Source organism: Rhododendron vialii, chromosome 9a (genome assembly GCF_030253575.1).
Source record: "Rhododendron vialii isolate Sample 1 chromosome 9a, ASM3025357v1".
Taxonomy (NCBI): Eukaryota; Viridiplantae; Streptophyta; class Magnoliopsida; order Ericales; family Ericaceae; genus Rhododendron; species Rhododendron vialii.
Genome location: NC_080565.1, coordinates 4350303 through 4372039, shown reverse-complemented (window position 1 = coordinate 4372039; position 21737 = coordinate 4350303). Strand labels below are relative to the sequence as shown.

The following is a 21737-nucleotide window of genomic DNA, read 5'->3' as shown; positions in this document are numbered from 1 at the left end:
CGACATTCTCTCCGTTGTTCCTAGTTTTTCGGTTTGAAACATCGATGGGGTATTGGGCAAAGACTTAGAAAGTGTTGATTTCCCAAAGTCTCATTGATTAAGGACTTGAAAATTTTTGGTAACGTGCAACATCGAGATGCACGACTCGTCATCGGTCCAAGGCAACGTCAAAGGGGCGCGAGACCGACTCGACGAAAGACAATCCTAAAAGCCGCCCTAGCATGCTCCTACGCAGAACGGTCATGAATGTATGTACAGGCATGCGCTAAGGAAAACAGTAACACATAGACATGATATGGGGGTTAGACACACATAATCTTACCCTGCGGGTCCCTGTCTTAGGTTGAAAGGTTCTAGTGCGTTGTAAGCGCTGTAGAGGCCAGTTTTGGCTTAAAGGGGTTCTTCTGACTAAAGCCGCGATATACCTCCCACTGCAACGCGTAGAGCAAAGCAATGGTCGAACGGTAGTACGACTCATCATCGTCCAAGGTTGTTGGGCGTTCGAGGACCCCGGGCTCCAATAAATTGTGCCGATTACCTAAAACACCTCAACGGGGCTGACCAACCATCGATGCGAATGGAGAACGCCGAAGAATGATTCGACGAGAGAGAAATGCAACGCTTTTGAAATAAATGCCTTTTGAAGTTTGGCTCACTTTTGTTAATTGATACTTGGAGAAAATTACACAAGAGAACAATAGTAAAAGCTCCAGTTCGGATTGGTCGGATGCTGAGATCCTGTTACGTTACCATTCCGTTCTTCAGTAGCGCGAAGCGTACTGTTTTGACAGACTTTTGAAAATTGTTCAATTTATGTATTAATCACCAAATATCAATCAACGCGATGAGTTCCCCAGCAGAGTCGCCACTGTGGGCACGCGCCCCGGAAAGTTTTTATTTGTAGAATTGGGTGCGGCCATTTTTCGGAAAAGCGCGGCAAAACGCTTCGATTCAGAGTCGCCACTCGGGTTTTAGCGGTGAAAACACCCAAGGAACCGAACTCGAAAACGTTTGCCACGTTTTTTTGATTTTGAAAAAGGCTTGTAGACTGGACCGTCGTCACCTTCGATATCTGAGGTTCGGGAGCCAGGTTACGAGAGGGGAAGGGTTTTATGGCACCCCTCTCACCCAATCCGGAGATCGGTCTCTACTTGGGCATTTTTGTGAAACATTTGCATTTTCCTCTCTTTTGATCATTTTTGAGCCAGTTAGGGCGGGGGAACAGTTAAAGGGGATTAAAACCGTGGCAGCTTGAGATTTATATGACAAAATGCTTTACGGATGATTTACTTGCAATGATAAATATAGATTGAGAACAAGCACTGAGCAACCCGAATAAATTGGAGTACGCTGCCCTGAAGGGTCGTGAGCAGGATCCACACCAGCATGCACTGGCCGAGCCATTACATGCTGGAATGACTTGCGCACGCCATCAACAAACTGGCGTACTCCACTTGTTTGGTTTCTCAGTCTCTGTTTGCAATCCTCTGGGCTCTGGAAAGGGAACAGTGCACACCCAAGACAAACCACGCAATTAATGGAGCAAAATATATACAGTTACAGACAAATGAAAGTGGCTTCAAGCCACGGAAAGCAGCAGAATACCCCAAAAACAGTGTGGGGACAAGAAACAGGCCAAGATCACACTAAGATGCAAGGGCCAGCCACTGGATCGTGGGACAACTGACGTACGCCAGTCATAGAATGCTGTACGCAGGTGTGACCATCATCCAGTGCATGGCTTTGCATTATCTGAGCTCCGGAACATGACCAGAAAGATCCCAGAGGCCTTTTAAGCAGATAAGGAGTAAGTATTGAACATTACAGCTAAAGCATTTCTGAATATAGAAAGCAGTAAACTGGTTCTTTAGCATGCTAGGGTGGTTGACTGAAAGATAAAATATCAGAAATGGTGATCCATGATCCCCACGCCAGTAGTGCTCGTTCTGCCATGATTGGCGTACGGCATTTGGTTACTGGCGTGCGCCGTGTGTCACCCCATACGATTATTGTATTTTACCAGTTTAAGGCCAGGACTAGTATAGTTTACTAGCCTGGGCCTTACTGGCTCCCCTCAGGAGTCGAAAATAGAAGAGAACATAAAGGTGGTATACCTTTTTGTATTGAGGTTTGAAGGGGGTATTGAGCTTAAGGGTTGAAGATGGAGGCTTAGAAGGTGGCTGTATGTCAGCAGGGTGTATGGGGGTGGGTTGCTTTCCTTTCTCTTTCAATGGGAGAAGAGAAATGGAGAGCAAAAAGAGAGGAGAAGAAAGCCTTATGCTTCTTAATGTGTCTAACCCCTTGCAAATGAATGCAAGGGGGGGTATTTATAGAGGGGGAGTGACTGAGATCAGTTTGATTTAGGGCCTTGTTTGGCTGGTTGGCACAAGGATGGAGCCTCCCATGCATTAAATGCATGGGACTTGCCTTGATGGGGGGTGTAGGAGAGAAGGGGGACGTCCCTGCCGAATGTAATCATCAAGGAGACTGTGGCCGACGTCAGGGTGGCACAAAAGTCTCGTCCATGTGGTTGAATAAAGTTGATTTGACTGGATTTGACCGGCGTGCGCCATACATGGACCGGCGTGCGCCAGTTATAATAGGGTCAACGGTCGATGACCGACACGTGGCAGATAACTGGTGTACGTCGTCAAGGTACTGGCGTAAGCCAGTTGGGTTTTGCTGGGGCTGTTTGGCTCTGGTATGAAGGGTTTGAAAGAGGTTCGGGACGCTCAAAGCTCAAACACACCATCGTCCTCAGACTGTTCTCGACTATGATCATCATTGGGGAAATAAAAGATCGACAAATAACGTTATCTGAACAGTCCAGAATGGGGTGTCTACAAAATTCACTTCACACCAATAACTTCTTTGTCTTTTGACCTCTTCGCCAACTCCCAAGTTTTGTTCTTCTCGATGACATGAATTTCCTCTTCCATGGCTTTCTTCCAAGCTTCCTCATTAATTGCTTCTTCAAAGGTCTCCGGTTCAACAACACAAAAATTACAACTCGCATACACATCACTAAGGCTTTTCATTCTTCTTGGAGTTGAACTTGGAGATGAGGAACTTGAGCTTGATGGAGAAGTTGGAGGAGTTTGATTTGGAGCTTCAAGATCATCACATTCTTCATCTTCTTGACTCTTCGGTTCTTCATAATTGAAAGAGACTTGGTTTTGCACCACATTCCCCTTCCAATCCCAATATGCCTTCTCATCAAAGAGAACATCTCTAGAAATGATTACATTGTTTGTGGTCAAATTGAAGAGTCTATAGCCCTTTGATTGGGAGCTATAATCCACAAAGATACACTTTTGACTAGTTTCATCAAGCTTGATCCTTTTTACTTTTGGAACATGAGCATAACAAATAGATCAAAAACCTTTAGGTGATTCACGGATGGCTTTCTCCCACTCCAAGCTTGAAATGGAGTAATATTTTCAACGGCCTTTGTTGGGCATCGATTCATCAAGTAGACCGCCATATAGACGGCTTCACCCCAAAAAGTCTTGGGCAATTCCTTCTCATGTAGCATTGATTTTGATATCTCTTCTATGGTTCTATTCTTCCTCTCTGCCACTCCCTTTTGTTATGGAGTGTATCCAACCGTTAGTTGTCTTTCTATGCCAATGTCTTCACAAAATTTATGGAATTCATTTGAAGTGTACTCACCACCCCTATCACTTCTCAACACTTTCATTAGATGGCCACTTTGCCTCTCTACAAGACTTTGAAACTTTTTAAAGATTGAGAAAATATTGGATTTTTGTCTCATGAAATAAACCCATGTCATTCTAGAAAAATCATCAATAAAAATGATAAAGTACTTGTTACCTCCATGAGATGGCGTATCCATAGGCCCACACACATCGGTATGAACAAGCTCCAACGGTGCTCTAGCCCTCCACGCCTTGTCTTTTGGAAATGACTTCCGGTGATGCTTTTCAAGTGCACAACCTTCACAAACTTGCTTGACTTTATGAATAGTTGGCAAGCCATACACCATGTTCTTTTGTTGTAAGTTCTTCAAGCTTTGGAAATTCAAGTGCCCAAATCTTCTATGCCAAAGCCATGAGTCATCAAGCACATCCACCTTCAAGGCCACATTTTTGGAGTAGCGAAAAGTGAAGGGAAAGCTTCTATTCTTCTCCAACTTGACTTTTGCTACAACTTGATTTCTCCCCCTTTTGTCATAAATCTTGCAAGAGTCTCCTTCAAATTGAACGGTGTACCCATGCTCTATAAGTTGCCCAACACTCAACAAGTTTTGCTCCAAGTCCGGAACAAGTAGCACATCCGAGATATTCATTGTACCCTTCTTTGTCTCCACGGCAATAGTACCCTTTCCCTTTGCTTGGACTAAGGCACCATTCCCCATCTTTACTTGAGAATTGGAGGAAGTATCGATCTTCACAAAGATACTCTTATCTCCCGTCATGTGGTTACTTATTCCTTGTACCCTTCTTTGTCTCCACGATAATAGTACCCTTTCCCTTTGCTTGGACTAAGGCACCATTCCCTATCTTTACTTGAGAATTGGAGGAAGTATCGATCTTCTCAAAGATACTCTCATCTCCCGTCATGTGGTTACTATAACCACTATCAAGGAACCACACATCATTCTTTTGCTCGGAAGCCACTTGACAAGCATAAAACATACACTCTCCACCTTCTTGCTCTTCAGAGTAATTAGCTTGTTGATTGTTTGTGACTTGACAATCCTTTTTGACATGCCCAAATTTGTTGCAATTGTAACATTGTGGCTTCCCTCGAAACCAACAATCTTTATCAACATGACTACCCCTTTTACAAATTCCACACCTTGGTTAAGTGGCCTCATCATTCCCTCTTGCTTGAAAGTTGTTTCCCCTTTGAAAATTGTTTCCACTTTGAAAATTGTTCCTTCCTCTTCCTCTTCCTCTTCCTCTATCATTTCCACCTCTTCCTCGTTCAAAATTTCCACCACTTGAAAATTGCCCTCTAGATTGATTATGACTTGAAGAAGATCCTTTCCCATGGGGCTTTGGGGTACTAACATTAAGCTTAGATTGAAAGGCACTCTCAATTGACTTTTCGGATTGCCTATTCGATATTTACTCAAATGTCTTAAGGGAACCCATCAATTCTTCGACACTCAAAGTGGCTAAATCTTGAGTATTTTCAATAACGGCAACAATGGGGTCATACTTCTTCGGCAAATTAATCAAGATTTTCTCAACAATTTTTTGAGTAGCAACATCCTCCCCATATGTTTTCATTTGATTCACAACATCCATGAGTCTAGAAAAATAATCATTCAACAATTCACTATCCTTCATTTTCAAATTCTCATAATCTCTTCTCAAGGATTGAAGTTTGATGGTTTTCACCTTCAAATTGCCTCTATACTCAATGTAAAGAATATCTCATGCTTTCTTGGCTAGGGTTTCATTGATGATTCTAGGAAAGAGGTTGTCGGAAATACCTTGTTGAATCATGGAGAGGGCTTTTGCATTCATCCTATTATCCACCTTCAATTGTTTCTTTTGCTCATTTGACAAAGCCACCTCCACACCTTGATAATCTTCAAATCCATCTTGAACATATTCCCAAACATCATTTGACATGAGTTGGGTCTTCATCTTCACACACCAAAAATCATAGTTTTCTCCATTGAGAAGTGGAAAAGAAAGTGGTAGAGCTCCCATGTTTTGATTGCTTGAACTTGCCATTGTTGTAGACTTTCTAGGGTTTTGTTTCCCCTTCACAAATCTTCACTCCCAACTTATTCTTGATCCAACCTGGCTCTGATACCACTTATGTTGGCTTTTCCCTAGCCTAGTAATTGATTTTAGTGGAGAAGAAATCAAAAAGGAACTAAAAAATGGACTACCTTAGCAGTTTTTGTTTCTTGGCAGAACAGGGAAAGAGAGAGAGGGCTCTCTTTGGATCTCACGTTTTTTGAACAAAGGGGCAGCTTACTCTCTTGCCCTATTTGCATTCAACATCACTTTAAATACTAGGCATTACACATGGGCTTTACCTAGCAATTGGGCTCATAACAAACAAATAAAACTAGCCCATCACAAATATAAAATATAGCCCAAACACAAACATAACACTTGGTCCAATTACAAAAAGATAATAAAGCATTAATTTTAACATCAACAGTCAACTGGTTTCAGAGATAGGACTTGTTCTTTGAGTTTGGTGACATTTTGTGTGTTGAAATAACGACAGGTGAAAATCGCCTAATAGTTTATAAGGTAGGAAATACCGTTCAATTCAAAGACCTAAAAGTTTGTCTCCAATTAAGATTTAGGCATGAACCCTCCTAGGAGTTGTTGATGATTTTATTGAGTCAGTTCATACAAGACTTTGTCCTGACATTGGGATTGGTCAAAAAATTTGTTGACGTGCCCATAATGTGACTCAAATATTTTGAGATACTATAAAAAAAAAATATTGAAAAGGGGCAAGGGGACAGTGGTTCAATTAGAGGTAGGAAGGAAAACTGAATAAGAAATTGATATTCGCGCTCCATTTTTTAATGGCGCTCCACTTTGTTCATGAAGTTAGTAATTTCAAGTTGAAATTAGAACGTCATCAGTAAAAAAATGGAACGTGAAAATTGGTTTCCAACTGAATAATTACCTTACTTTCATTTGGATCTCTATTTGGCAGTGACAATTGATGGCAGTAAGAGTCGGTCTCTGCACAAAAGTACTTCGATTCGTCGGCAAGCGGAGTAGGTGGATAGGCTCGTACTTTCAAACTTCAAAAATGCTATTCACACAATACCAAACACAACATCTTATATATATGAGGGCTCCACAAATATTATTATGTGTGGGCCCCACATGTATGTTAGAGGTTATATTTGGCATTGTGTTTAGATTGTTGTGTGAGTAGTATTGTTGTTCGAACTTTCTCGTTGGCAACTGAAGTTCCATGGAATCAGAGGGGTTGTAGTGCACCCGCCACACTACACCGTGTAGTGCGGCTGATCCGGCTGTCTATCTCGGCAATGGATGGCTAAGATTTGTAGAAGCTCAGATTAAATCCAAGCCATCTATGCCGAGATGGATCGTCGGATGTTTACGAGATCTACTTCCGAAAATGCTTCACCATTCCATTCGTCTACTCCGTGTTTGCTTTGGAAGCCTCAAGTAAAGTCCATGGGCCCAATGCGTTAAGTCTTTTTGGTCTAATAAGTGTCTTTTGATAGTTATTTATTTATTTATTATGATTATTAGTAATAGGAGGTCTTTTAGTATTTAATTAGGTTATTTTTAATTAGTCCAGCACCCTAAATAGTATCTTGTTACAATTTGGCATAGTGATCATACAGTTTGATACGGCTCGTAACTTTTAATACAAAAATTCCGAAATTTTCAGTAATATAATTAGTATCATTTTTATTAGGAATCGTAAAAATATGGTAGATCTCGTAATTTTTTGGGAAATTTATAGAAATCGTCCTCCAAGTTTTAACCGAGTATCATTTTCATTCTCCAAGTATCAATTGCTACTATTTTGACCTTCAAGTTTGTTTTTTGCTGCAATTTGGTCCAATCGTAAACGTCTGTCAATAAAGATGACAAAAATTGGCAGATTGAGGGTAGCGTGGACATTTCCCTCTCTTTTCCTTGGACAAAATGGGCATTTCGCCCAATTTCCCGCCCAAATCAGGGTAAGGTATAGTAAAATCCTAAAACTGGTGCCCAAATCCATTATCTTTCAATGGGGCAGGGTACAAGTCAGTGTAAAAGACAGGGGATTGTAAGGATTGGAAAAGAAGGATCACAAAGCAATCAGCAAAAGGTGCTGAGGGCAGGAAGATTCATTTAGACAACGGTCCCGCTAGCAAATGCCCCTGGGGCAGTAGTTTTTTCATAATAAATACAATAAGAGCAGGACTACGGTCACTGCATGAATTTTGCAGTGACCGTCCACCGCACGTCTAAAAAAATATAGGAAAATATTTATAAATTTTAAAATAATATTTTATGAGACTCTGTAAAAAATCAGCTCCAACGGATATCGGTAGATATGTTTTTTGAATTTGTAGGAACGAAACTGCAAAACTAAACAGTTTCGTTCCTATAAATTCCAAAAAACATACCTACCGATATCCGTTGGAGCTGATTTTTTACAGGGTCCCATAAAATATTATTTTAAAATTTATGAATATTTTTCTATATTTTTTTAAAGCCCATTTGGACGCGCGGTGGACAGTCACCGCATTTTCATGCGGTGTACCTAGACTTTCCGATACAATAAACTTACATATAGTTTGCTCTACATTAATTGTTTTGTCATAAAAACTATCATTAGTCAAGGATAGATAAAACAACATTAAAGGCGTCACTGAATGCAGTTCTGGTAGTTTCCAATAGTACCCCTAGAGTAGTTATTTTTAGACTACGATAAATTTTATCGCCATAGAGAAAATAAAACAAGCAATAATCTGAGGTCAATAAACAAACCTCATTAAGGTATAATTCCTTACAAACACCACTATCCTCGTCGTTTTACTTACCAAAAAAAAATCCTTACAGACAATTGTCCACCTATAATATCTGAGGAGATTTGGTGATAGATTTCAGTATCAATTACTTTAATATATCTTGTATAAAGCAAATATAAACTTGGACAAACTACTAAAGTATTTTGTCTCAAAAGAATGCCCGGTTTGGAAAACGATAACTGGAAATACTACATTGTTGTTTAAAAAAGGTCAATTTTTTTCCCAAATACTAAAAGAACCCAGTTTTATCTAGCATTTTGAGAAAAAGTTGAATTTTTTCAACAAAAATACATTTTCTTACATTCTCATTTTGCAGACTGGACATTCTTTTTCATACAGAGTAAAAGAAGAAAAAACATGATTTTCCAAAGTAGTACCTGAAAAGAACAAAAACATACTCACATACATTACTACTTAGAACTACACTTTAAACAAGGGTAGATATGACCATTTAAATGGGCCTTATGTGATACTCCTACAATTAATAAAGGTGGTTGGAGAACTCCTCAATTACCAATGTAATTAATTGTGTTCACCAGCTTTTTTAGCTCATTTAATTCGCTTAAACTTGTGCCGGCGCCCCTCGGGCATCAATTAGCATTCGCCTTTAGACAAAGGCTTTTCAAATCAATGGGCATTGTAGGGGTTGGAAAAGATGGACCACTTTATGGTAAGTTTAGGTATAGTATAATTTTCGGACAATCATTTAAAGTTTGGTGTGCATTTAATATTGTTTGGAAAGGCTCAATTTTGATGATTTTGAATTCTTTACTCTCTTCTTTTGGATATATATGCTTTGTTTTATATGCCTTGTTTTGATCGGCATTTTTTATGCATGTATAAATTCTTTACTCTTGGAAATGCTTTATTTTGGTCCCCATCTTGTCTATATGTTATTTCCATGTGCATGACCATTTTTTACTTTGTTTGCACCTATTTGCACAAAAAAGATGATGTACACTTTTCCATAAAGGATAGTGATTTTGGCACTCCAAAAATTGATGGAGGTGCTCCAAAACTGAACTATGTTAATACACAAAACGACGTCATTTTGGAGCCTCTCCATCAATTTTTGGAGTGCTAAAATCAATTTCCTTCCATAAAACTGCATTATGATGGAAAGCTTGTGGTTGGTGTAAGTAGCAGGAGATATGTTGGGGGTAAAGTATGTTTCTTTGACTAGGTTGATAGTGATTATGTGGGAATGAGAATTGAAAGACATGGTTAGAGAGTTGAATTTATTTGGCTATATGACATATAGTTCCTGCGAGGGATCTATACCGTGGGTTTAGGAACTTAGAAGACGATAGTGACTGTTTAGAAATGGTTAGGTGGATCAAATTAAGCAAAACCATTGAGGTGTACGTAGAACACCATGAACCGACTTCATTTACTTCAATTTCACAAAATGGGTTGTTACATGGGTTACACAATTACTTACAACACCGCCTGTATTACATTCCCCAACCACAAAGCCACCAAAACCTTACCCAGGCTGCCGTAACCAACCATAAAATAACCTAATAACTTAACCTACAATAACCTAGCATACCCTAGCTCACTATTTTTTGCAACTCAATGCTTACAACCCTTAATCACATTTTCATTTCTCATCACCAGAGGAGAGGTTTCACAGCCAGAAGACCATAAACACCACCACATATGCCATCACCTTCTTCTCTCTTTGTTTGCACAGCCGGACTTCCTCCTCAAGCTGGGTGGGTTTTCTAAGCAACCAATGGATGTCTTCTATTGACCGAGCACACATTGGCCGATCCACCCACATAAAAAATGCACAAGCATCCCTACCCTGCAAAATCCATTAAAAAAAAAAATCAAACTTCAGTAAAAAAAAAATTCATGTTATATTGCTCAACCATTTAGGGCTTCAAACTTATCCCATATTGTGCACATCCATGGAATCTTCGTAGAGAGCTTTGTGGTCATTCTTTTCCAATCCTTACAACCTGTCTTTTACACTGACTTGTACCCTAGCCCCATTGAAAGATAATGGATTTGGGCACCAGTTTTAGGGTTTTATTATACCCTGCCCTGATTTGGGCGGGAAATTGGGCGAAATGCCCATTTTGTCCAAGGAAAAGAGAGGGAAATGTCCAAGCTACCCTCAATCTGCCAATTCCAGTCATCTTTGTTGACGGAGGTTTACGATTGGACCAAATTGGAGCAAAAAACGAACTTGAAGGTCAAAATAGTAGCAATTGATACTTGGAGGACGAAAATGAGACTCAGTTGAAACTTGGGGGACGATTTCTATAAATTTCCCTAATTGTTCAGTACTAGAATTTATAACATTGTCACTAGGAATCATAACGATTTGGTGCATCTCGTGACTTTTATGCTAAAAGCTTGTAACTTTCAGCAATATATAATCCATAATAATGAATTCCACAATCAATTCGTAAGAAATATGTTATTCAATTTGGTAATTGATCAAGATGGTCTTGTAAATTGAGTATTAAAAAACGATTGGGAACATTCTATTGAGTAATCGATTACGTAATCCATTCTGTAATTGAGGCAAATTTAGGCAAATTTATCAATCAGTCGATAAGATCCACAATCCAAAATAAAATGGTCCAAATTTCAATAAAAGTAGAAGGACCACATATACATAACATTAAAAACCCTTGAAAATGGCATGGATCGTTGCTTCCAAGGTGAATAAATGAATAAATAAAGTGAATAAATGAATAAATGCAAATCCAAAAGTGGACCCATGTAGAACCCCACAAATTTGTCAGCCTACCTTCTGGAACTCAGAGAATCAGATCATAAATAAAGTGAAAATTATATTCACCAACCACCACAGTAGTTTCATCAATAGCCTGTTCAGGTAGACTCCGGCGGTAACGAGAGAGAGAGAGTATTTGATCGAGGTGGAGCCGGCCAAGGAGGCGAAGGACGGGTGGCCGTCGATCGGACCTGTTTACTGTAGTGTATTCGCCAAGGACGTGTTTCCGGCACCGATCGAAGGCATGGACAGCTGCTGGGACATTTTCCAGTGAGTTTTTGGAATTTTCTCCTGCGGCAGAGAGAGAGAGGAGGCTGTGCTCCAGATTTATTTTTGGTCTAGAATTTCTCTCTATATAACAGCTTATATATGAGAATATTTTTGTTTTGGTTTAATTTCTTTTTTAAAAGAAATCACTTAAGGCTTTACTAAACTATATTAATAGATTAGAGGGGTTACAAACATTAAAGGTGAGCTAATTGTGTTACAAGTTCTCTATAGTAATCCTAAACCAATTTTTTAATTTTAGTACCAACTACCAACCACTCTCTTCTTCTGCTCTTTTTTCCAGAAAATCTTGGGTGAAGATTATTTGAGTGTTGATGAGGAAGCTTTAAGTAAATACATGATTGATCCTTAGTCATCTCCAAAGCATGCGGTTGGGTCTTATATGCGTTTGTCTCTTCTTTGGGATTTTAGGCCTCGGTTGGCTTCTCACCATCCAAGAATTGTTACGCCTCATGCTTTAGATTCTTTTAATCTCTGTAATCTGTTTCCAAAAATTAATAAAAAAAAATTGTTGTTAAAAAAAAAGGGTATATTAGTTGTCTTACAGACAAACATTAGCTTATTTGAATATCGAGTTAGTTTCAGTTTATTAAGCAAATTTAAAGAAAGGAAATAATTTTGCCACTCTCCCTTTTGTTAATGCCGCTCTCTTTCTCTTATAAAACAAAACATCTAATTAAGATACAAAGGGGAGTGGCGTTAACAAAAAAAAGAGTGGCAAAATCACTTCCCTTAAAGAATGTTGCAAATTACGTATAGATTTATAACAACTTTTATATGTGTTAAATGTAGCTCAACAACATCGGTAATATTGCAAGCGAAATTACATCGACAACAACTAGCGATCAACAAATAAAAATTCTTCAGACAAATAACTGATTAAACGTAGAGGTGAGCAGAAAGTCGTGGCTCAACGACAGCAACAATTGGGTTCTTCCGATGCGTAGTCAGTCCGTATTCTTCCTACATGTCTACATCTTCGGGCTTCACATTATCGGGTAATCCCCACTTGAATCCGTGTACCAAATTAGCCAAGGTCGACTGGATCAACATTAGTCCAAGACGGTAGGCAGGGCACATCCTTCGGCCTGAACCAAAAGGCAATAGCTCGAAATGGTGCCCCTTCACGTCGATATCTTTCCCGAAAAACCGCTCTGGTAGGAACTTTTCCGGTTCCTCCCAATATCTAGGATCTCTGCCTATACCCCATGTGTTTACAAACACAGTTGTTCCTTTAGGGATGTCGTAGCCGGCAATTTTGCAATGTTCGATGGATAAGTGGGGTGCAAGGAGCGTAGCAACCGGGTGAAACCTCATAGTCTCCTTTGCTATTGCACAAATGTAAGGAAGGTTTTGGATGTCATCCTCTTCCACCCACCTGTCTCTTCCAACGACTCTGTCCAGCTCTTCAGTTGCTTTTTGGAGGAGTCGTGGTTGTTTTAGGAGCTCGGATATTGCCCATTCCATTGTCATTGTTGATGTATCGGTTCCGCCAAGTATTGGGTCCTGAAGTTAGCGAAGAAAGCAAGTGATCGTCAACAGAGAAGAGATGGTTAGAACTAAGGATGACAAAATGGAGTGACTAATTCTCAGCCGAGTATCGAAGCCGAACATTGCGAAACAAGGTACTTATTATCAGTAAGCAATGAAAAAAGGGAGCTTCAATAACTCCTCATCTACAAAAACCATAATGACTTGTGATGCACAATTAGCGACGGAACCCGAATTTTGTAAACAGGGGGCCGAATTATGACCAACAAAATTTTAAAATTTCGAAGTTCGAGAATTTAATAGTTTGTTTGGTTTAGGTTTTGAAGGAGATTTTTTGGATAATGAGTGGAGAGAGATAGAGAGAGAAATGAGATAAATTTTGAAGGAAAAACTTTTAGAAGAAGGGATTAGGTTTTGGACCCAAAACGAACACATTCTTAAAGCATTTAAATGTCCAAATAACATTCAATCCAAAATACAATGTCTAGGTATTCTCATCAAACAAAAAACAACTAATATTAATTTTGAAATTTTAAAAAAAAAAATCCGAAACAACGCGGGCGGGTGCTGTGGCCCCCATGTGCGCCCAAGTCTAACTTCGGCTCTGTGCACAATAGTTCCATCCCCTAAGGGCATCTCCACGAGTTCCGAGCCAAAATGCCTACCCAAAATGTCAAATTTTTATTTTTGCTAGCAACAAAATACATACACTTCAACATCCTAACTAACATGGCTATTCAACACCAAAAAACAACACCACTCCTGGGAAAACGAGGAGAGAGAGAAGAGGGAACTCTACAAAAAGAAAATGAACTCATAAAACCAAAAAAAAAATGAAAATGAACTTTTCCGATTATTAAATAGTAAGTAATGTTCATCGTCATCCCTTGTATAAGTGCGTAAACAAAGTTGAAACAAGGAAGAAAGTACCTGTAGTAAGCCTTTGACACCATCACTGTTTAGCTCAACCTCAAGATTCGGATCATCGGCAAGTTGCAAAACAACATCCACCATATCCTTGGCCACAAAATTATCCTTCTCAGCTTCCCTCTTCGCCTTGTGATCGGCGATCACATGATTGTGAAACCTGTCGAATTTCTTGTACAGAGCCTTCATCCTCTTCACATAGCCCTGCAAATCCAAGAAAGCAAGCCATGGTATCCAATCCCCGATATTGAACACCCCGCCAAGCAGAAACCACTCGTCCACCATCTCCTTGAGTTCTTCCAGCTTCACTCTCGAAGAAGACCGACCCGATTGTGATTCGCTGAAGTACTTTTCTCCCAACGCCATCCGACTCACGTTCGTTAGCGTGAAGCGGGTCAGTTCTTCCCTGATCACGGTCTCCTTTCCCGAGAGGGCGAAGAGGCGCAACATCAGAGCGCGCCTTTCCTCCACGCGGATGTACTCGTAGGAGTCCATTCGCTTCGGGCTGAAAAGCTCGTTGAGGTAGAGTCTCCTTGCTAGACGCCAGTGGGGGCCGTAAGGGGCCCACGCCATGTCGGAGTTGTTGTAGGCAGTGTACTTGCCGGCCGCAGTCGCGGGCCGGGAAGCAAAGGTCTCGCCCTGTGTCTGCAAGACTTCCTTTGCCATCTCGGGAGACGAGACGACCACGACAGGGAACGAGCCGAACTTGAGTTGCATTATTTCCCCGTACTTTCGGGATAAGTTGTGGAAGGATAGGTGTGGGACTGAACCAACCAAGTTTAAGTTGCCGATGATCGGCCACGGTCTAGGGCCCGGCGGGTACTTCAGTTTGTGGCGGCGGAAGCGGCGGCCGAGGGTGGTGGTGAGGTAATGGAAAAGGGCAATTGAAGCTAGCCATGTTAAGGCTAGAATAGCCCAAGAAGGTGCCTCCATATTGGAAGTTGGCTGGTAGTGGATGGAGATATTGGTGATCAAAGTTTAGGAGCTTTTAGGACCATTTATATAAATTATTACAAGTAAGAAAAGGAAAGAAGAATGGAATTGTCTGCTTGTAAGCAATCTTGGCATCATGAGCGATGTAGATCCTTCGAGGCAGAATCCTGCGGGGCAAACTGGGCCGTCCATTTCGACAATCAATATCTATTATCGTTAATAAATAATAAACACATTTAAATTATTGAAAACACTTTTGCATGGTCCAAATGTGCCCTTTACCTCCTTTAGTGCACCCATGCACTACAGGATTAATTCTCAAATCCATCATGAGCATGGTATATGATAATTAATAAGGGTGAACCAATACCTTCGGATTATGAATTTGGAGAACTAAACTAACCCACAAAAGACAAAAAACCAAACCAATCCAAAACATTAAAATACGGTTTGGTTTCGGTTTTAAATAATGGTTTGCATGTATAGAAATATAGGGTAATTAGTCTTGGCAGTGAATGAATAATAGGAATAGAAATTGGAATTGGTTTCCATGTATAGAAATTTAGGAATTGGGCCGTGGAAGTTGACTGATTTGGTGATCCATGTGCTTTTTTTGTATAATAAATTAATAATCATAGGAAATTAGGATTGGGTGTGATATATAGAAGTTTAGTCTAAATTATCTTGGTAGGGAAGAAAAAATAAATATTACGGTGGATTTAATAGAGTTAATAAAATTAGGAAAGTAGTTAACTAAGACTTTCATATTTATTTGGTTAATCATAATTTAATTATATATATGTATGTATTATGTATCATACGGTTCGAATTGGTTTGGAACCATAACCGTGAACGTAAATTCACAAATCAAACCATAAAATGTGGTTTCTAATTTTTTTAAACCATGACCCAATCGTACTACTAAAAAATCGAACCAAATCTTTTGGTTTGGATTAGTTTGGACTGGATTTGCGATTTGACGAATTTTTTGCTAACTGCTAATAATTAATAATAAATTATATGTACCGGCGGTGTAAATATTTGTTTTCAACCAGTAAATATTGAAAAGAGAGTGCTAGTGTGGGCATGCGTGCCCTTTTTCTTCTCTTTGGGAAATGATTCCATCCCCTTCCTAAAGAGGAAAAAATACAGAGTCGCCACTCGGGTTTGAAGGTCTGATACCCAAGGAACCGTATTTCGAAGCACTTGCCGCGCTGATTGATTTGAAAAAGTTAAGGAACCAGTCCGTCATAACCATATCTAGGTTCGGGAGCCAGGTTACGAGAGGGGAAGGGTTTTATGGCACCCCTCGCCCAATCCGGAGATCGGTCTCTACTTAGGCATTTGCGAAAAATGTTTGTTTGCGATTCTGTTTCATTAATCGATTTTTAGCCAATTAGGGCGGGGGAACAGTTTAACGGGAATTAAAACTGTAACATGTTTGCAGGATGTGAATGATAGCATGGATGGATAGAATGTCAAAATAAAAAGTGGGATAAAACCCAACACTTATGATCAAAACACCAAAACAGGGCTTTGTATGAGACCGGCACAAATGATGGCCAACTTGCATGCGTGGATCAACCTGCATGCAAATGAACCATCGCGCGATAGTCCCATACACTGGCGCGAGTGTTGATGCCTCACCAACAGTTTGAATTTTACCCCTTCTGGGCTCTGAAAGGACCAGTGCTCACCCAGATGCAAACCAAGCAGTTTATATGTACTTGAAAGTAAATAATATTACAACAGACAACAATAATTTGGAAATACAACCCCTAAATAGTGGGGGTGACTAAACAGAGGCCAAGACCAAGCTGCCCATGCAAGGGCAGTCTCTGGAAATCTGAAAACCAGCGCGCGATTGAGTGAAATACTCGCGCGAGGGTTCTGACTGGACTTCCAAGAATTATTTTGCATGCTTGGGGCTCTGAGACACGTTCAAGAGCATTCCAAGGGCATTCCAAACCAAGTGAAATTGTAAACTAAACTAAACTCTGATTTTTAACATGCAACGCAGTGAGCTAATACTAAAAAAAAAACTTGAAAGAGACTATGAACAAGACAAGAAACTTAAAGACCAGCATCCCTTCCCCACGTGGTCCAATCTCGTGCAAACAGAACTGTCGCGCGAGTGAGTGGGACCATCGCGCGAGGGTTTAGTTGGCCATGGCTTTAGAAACCTTGTTAGCTTTAGGGCCAAGACTGGTATTGATTACCAGCCATGACCCTGCTAGCCCCCCTCAGGGGTCTAAACAGTAAACAGAAAGGTATTATACCTTTGCTTGAGTGTCTTGAAAATGGCTTGAATGAGGTGGTGTGACTTGGAAATGAGTGTGTAGGAGTGATTTGGAATGGAAGAAGTGCTTAGGCCTATGTCTCCTTCTCTTCCTTTGACAATTTTTTGTAACCCTTGAAGATGAACCATGGGGGGGGGGGGGGGTAACTGATAGAAGGAAATGTTGGTTGGTGGCTAAGCAAGGCAATGCAACCAGCCAACAAGGCTGGTTGCAATTACTTGGTGGAGAAGTGGGGTGCCAAAGGTGATGGGAGAGTGGGAGAGAGGTGGTGCAAGGGCAACTCTGCAGGATGCTGTTCAGTCGACGAAACAGGGTTACATAGGCCTGTAGCCTCCTGATCACCACGCATTCCAGCTGGAAATTGGTGAAAATGACAGGTGTTGACCATCGCGCGAGGGAGTGGCTTCATCGCGCGAGTGTCAAACTAGCCCCGCGAGGGTCAACAGTCAAAACTTTGACTTTGACCACCACCTGGCAAGTAAATCATCGCGCGAGGGACCCAGTTGGTCACGCGACTGTCAAAACTGAGATCAGGGTTTGATTTTAAGGGTCTTTAGGGTTAAAGAGGGGTTCCACACACACCAAGCTCAAGCCATTTCATTCTCTTAAAACCGTTTTCGACCTGAATCATCATCGGGGAAACAAGCAATCCGAAAAATGAAGTAAAACGATCGGGAAATCAGATTGGGGTGTCTACAGTAGTCCCTCTTTGACGGCACGCGGAGCACCATTGGCTGGTACGGGTAACGTCAAAGATTTCTAGACACCCATCCCATTCAACCAAAAGCCGATTAAACGAAAAGTGCAAGCAAGTATATACAAATACCGTGCACCAAGGGATCGGAGAGCAGGTCGATCGCTGATTTGAAATTGGACGGATGGATCGTCGCTGGTTTTAAATTGGACGGATGGATCGTCGCTGATTTGATATTGGACGGATGGATCGTCGCTGATTTGAAATTGGACGGATGGATCGTCGCTGATTTGAAATTGGACGGATGGATCGTTGTTGGTTTGAAATTGGACGGATGGATCGTCACTGCTTTGAAATTGGACCGATGGATCGTCGCTGATTTGAAATTGGACGGATGGATCGTCGCTGCTTTGAAATTGGACGGATGGATCGTCGCTGGGGATATAAAGGACATCTCGAAGGAATCCTAAAATCAATTGCGTGGCCTGAGTAAGACTCCTGGGCCATTATTAAGGCGATACATAAGATCGGGCCTGAACCAGAGGCTGAACTTGGTCAACGGCCCAATTGGACCATCGCGCGACGATTTCTTGTCAGGGTTTGGGTCTGAAACAAGCCCAGACCCGGCCCATGGCTGCCTTCTTCCTTTTAATCGACGGGGACATTCTGAAACCACTCACAGCAGTTTCGAACTCCCCCTAACTCTATTCTCTCTCAAGCTCCTCTTCCAAACCCTTGATTTTATTCCCAAAATCAAGAAATCCATACACGAACCAACATCCATGGCGGACCACGGCGTCAACCGGGGTAGTGGAGAAGCAGTTGATCGTCCGGAGGACGAGGGAGGACCAATGGGGGTCAAAACAGAGGATCAGCCGCCAGCGGGGGCTACCGCAGATACCAGTGCAGAGGTAATGGGCGGCGGCGATGGCGAATAGGGCCGCATGCAAAAGGTTAGCGGTGGCGTGGAGCGTCGCGCGACGGAGGAGGTTGGGGCCGTGAGGCCTAGAGTCGAGCAACTGGACCCGAGCGAGACCGTGAGTGGCTCGGTGGTAGTTGGTGGTAGCTCCGAGGGCGCGGGCGGCAGAGGTGCCGATGGTAGGGATGCCGGGCAGAGTGAGATTCCGTTGAGGGATCCGGCGAAAGGCAAGAGCGTGGTGAGCGAGGAGGAGGGTGCCACAGAGGTTCCTGAGGAGGAGGTACTGTTTCGGCTAGCCGCGACATCGTCGGGCCACAGACCGATCACGAGACAGGATCTCGCAGAGTTTCTGAGCGAGGAGAGACTAGCCCGGCTCCTCGTGGAGGATCCCATGATTGGGGCTGCTGTTTTGGAGGCTCGAGAGGAGCAAGAGCGGGTGATAGCCGCCTCAGAGGTCGCGGCGAGGGCCGAGAGGGCGAGAGCCTCTGAGGAGGAGGCTCTGAGGGACGTAGAGACCAAGGAGAGGATTGGTACCAGAGTACATGGGCCTAGGGTGACAGCGGTGTCTGAGGCAGAGGGTTTGGCTCGCGTTCCATTTTCAGTGGAGGGGTACAGGCCACCTGTTCCACACTTGTTTGTTCCGTCGGGTCTTGCAGCATACAGGCCACGGCAGGCGGAGTACGACCCTGAGCTCATTCTGAGAAACCCCGATACCCATATTTCGAGCAGTTGGGCTGAGGTAAATTTCCGAGAATCCCTCATTTCCTTTTATGATTGCAAATTTAAATATAATGCATGTGCTCAAATACCGAGAGGTGTAGTGTAATCCTTTAAAGTAGATTCGAATGGCGACACCATAGTTTCACGTTGAATGCCATGCATGAGACATAATAACTTGAACCAACCATCTACTGCCAGGTTACATTGATTACCTAGAACTTGAGAATGAAAACTTTACATGCTGATATATCTCTTGTTGCTTATTTCCGTGTCTAATGCAGGAGAGGGTGAGACAGAGAGACATTCGAGGTTTTGGGGGCGCATGCAGCTCCTTGGCGTTGTACCAGGGTTTGCCTGAGAGGGTGAGGCCGGCTTTGGGGAGTTCATACAGACCCTTACCCTAGTCAGAAATGACCATGCTGTCCTGGTTGCACTTGCAGAGAGGTGGAGGGATACCACCAACACCTTTCACCTACTACTCGGGGAGATGACGGTGACGCCTACTGACTTTGCGGCGATCACCGGCTTGAGGGTTGGAGGTGATCCTATCCCATTTGATTCGGGCATTCAGGAGGACGAGGCAACCTTGGAATGGTTCTTGGGAGAGGTGCCCAAGGTTGAGGAGGGGATGGCAAGATATGGACAGTTTACCAAATACCTCACAAAGGAGGTGGCGACTGAGCAGGAGGCGGAGCAAATGGCCCGGGCGTACCTGTTGTACCTTTTGGACCCTACCCTGTACCCGAATAGGTGTAGTAAAGTTCACCTATCGTACCTGCCTGCACTGAGAGATCTGAGGACAGCCTCACGCTTCAACTGGGGAGGAGCTGCACTTGGCACAGCTTATGGCTTTATGGGAGACTCGTCGAGGACAGAGATGAGCACTGCTGGGTACTGGCGGATTTGGGAGGTATGATTATAATAATAGAGTAAAGCACATTTCCAATGTACACTTATCTATCTGAGTACATAACCTGCTCAATAATATTTCTGCGTTGTACTAACGATTTGATCTTTTGATAACTTTGCAGCTCTGGGCCTATGAGGTTTTGAACATGTGTCGTCCAGTGACGAAGAGCCTAGATTTAGGGATCCTCCCGCGTGCTCATATCTGGAGCAAGAAGAACATGGGAGAGAAGAGAGGGAGAGGTGACCTGAATGGCTTCAGGATATACCTAGACGAGCTCCGACCCTCACAGGTATGACATGACTTTATCAAACGAAAATATGCATCCCTTTTATTGCTTTAATGTTGTCGCTGACCGATGCTTGCATTGCTTGCTTGTGCAGGTAGAGTGGGATCCTTGGAGGGTGGTGGAGCCAGATCTTGAATATCTGGCCAGGAGCAGGGTTGTGACAGCGAGCAGAGTGCTGCTGAAGTCGGCCTTTGGTTGGCAGTGGTACTTGGGTGACCGAGTGACACGCTAATCACTTGGCTACGCAGGGTTCCAGGTGCCCGGACCGCTTCGACCACGGGCCTCACACACAGGGGAATACACGCCGGCCAAGCTAGAGATCTTCACACGGCCTGACACCGACTTGACACGCCACCTGCGTCCTGGCATGGACTATGCGGTTTACCAGAGAGAGTGCTTGGCGGGGCCGCTGAGAGTGCGAGAGTTCAGAGAGGTCCGGAGTCAGGCTCGTGGAGCTGCTGAGGAGAGGAGAGCCATTACCGTGAGGCAGAGTAGTGGTGAGAGTCGCGTGAGACGGGGTCCGAGTGGATGAGTAAGAGGTGGGCCACCAGAGTTGACGTGGCAGATAGCAGTGGTAGACTCTCAAGGCAATCCAGCCGAGCTACACCTAGCCCCCACCAGAGTTGAGCCAGCGTTCGTTACTCTGCCGGTAAGACATTGTAGCCTTTATTATTGTACTTCCATAAAATCTTGAAACATTGCCCGATTGCTTATGTTCAAATTATTCTTGCAGGTGCCCAATGAATGGGTGAACGAGGCTATTCGGCGTATGCTTGCATTGGAGAATGTGATAAGGCAAGCGGCAAGTGGCTTGCCTTTGGACTTGCGCTACCCACCACTGGCGGCTCAGAGACCTCAGGTATATCTTTTAGAAAAACGATACATTCCTGCATTCGATACTTGACATATGCATGCTTTGCTCGATATATAGTACACTTTAATTGCCGTCAACTTTGAAACTGATTGTACCTACTTGCAAACATATAATACATAGAATGTATACTAAAT

The 21737-nt window shown here is 42.5% G+C and overlaps 1 protein-coding gene across 1 annotated transcript; it reads right to left on the bottom strand.

Annotated features, from left to right (window-relative positions):
• Nucleotides 1-12264: 12264 nt before the first annotated feature.
• Nucleotides 12265-14994, bottom strand: LOC131300628 (trimethyltridecatetraene synthase-like). Its single transcript, XM_058326560.1, has 2 exons — nt 13971-14994; nt 12265-13055 (listed from the first exon to the last, which is right to left on the bottom strand). The coding sequence occupies exons 1-2, from the start codon at nt 14898-14900 to the stop codon at nt 12513-12515; spliced, it is 1473 nt and encodes a 490-aa protein (XP_058182543.1). The 5' UTR covers nt 14901-14994; the 3' UTR covers nt 12265-12512.
• Nucleotides 14995-21737: the final 6743 nt, after the last annotated feature.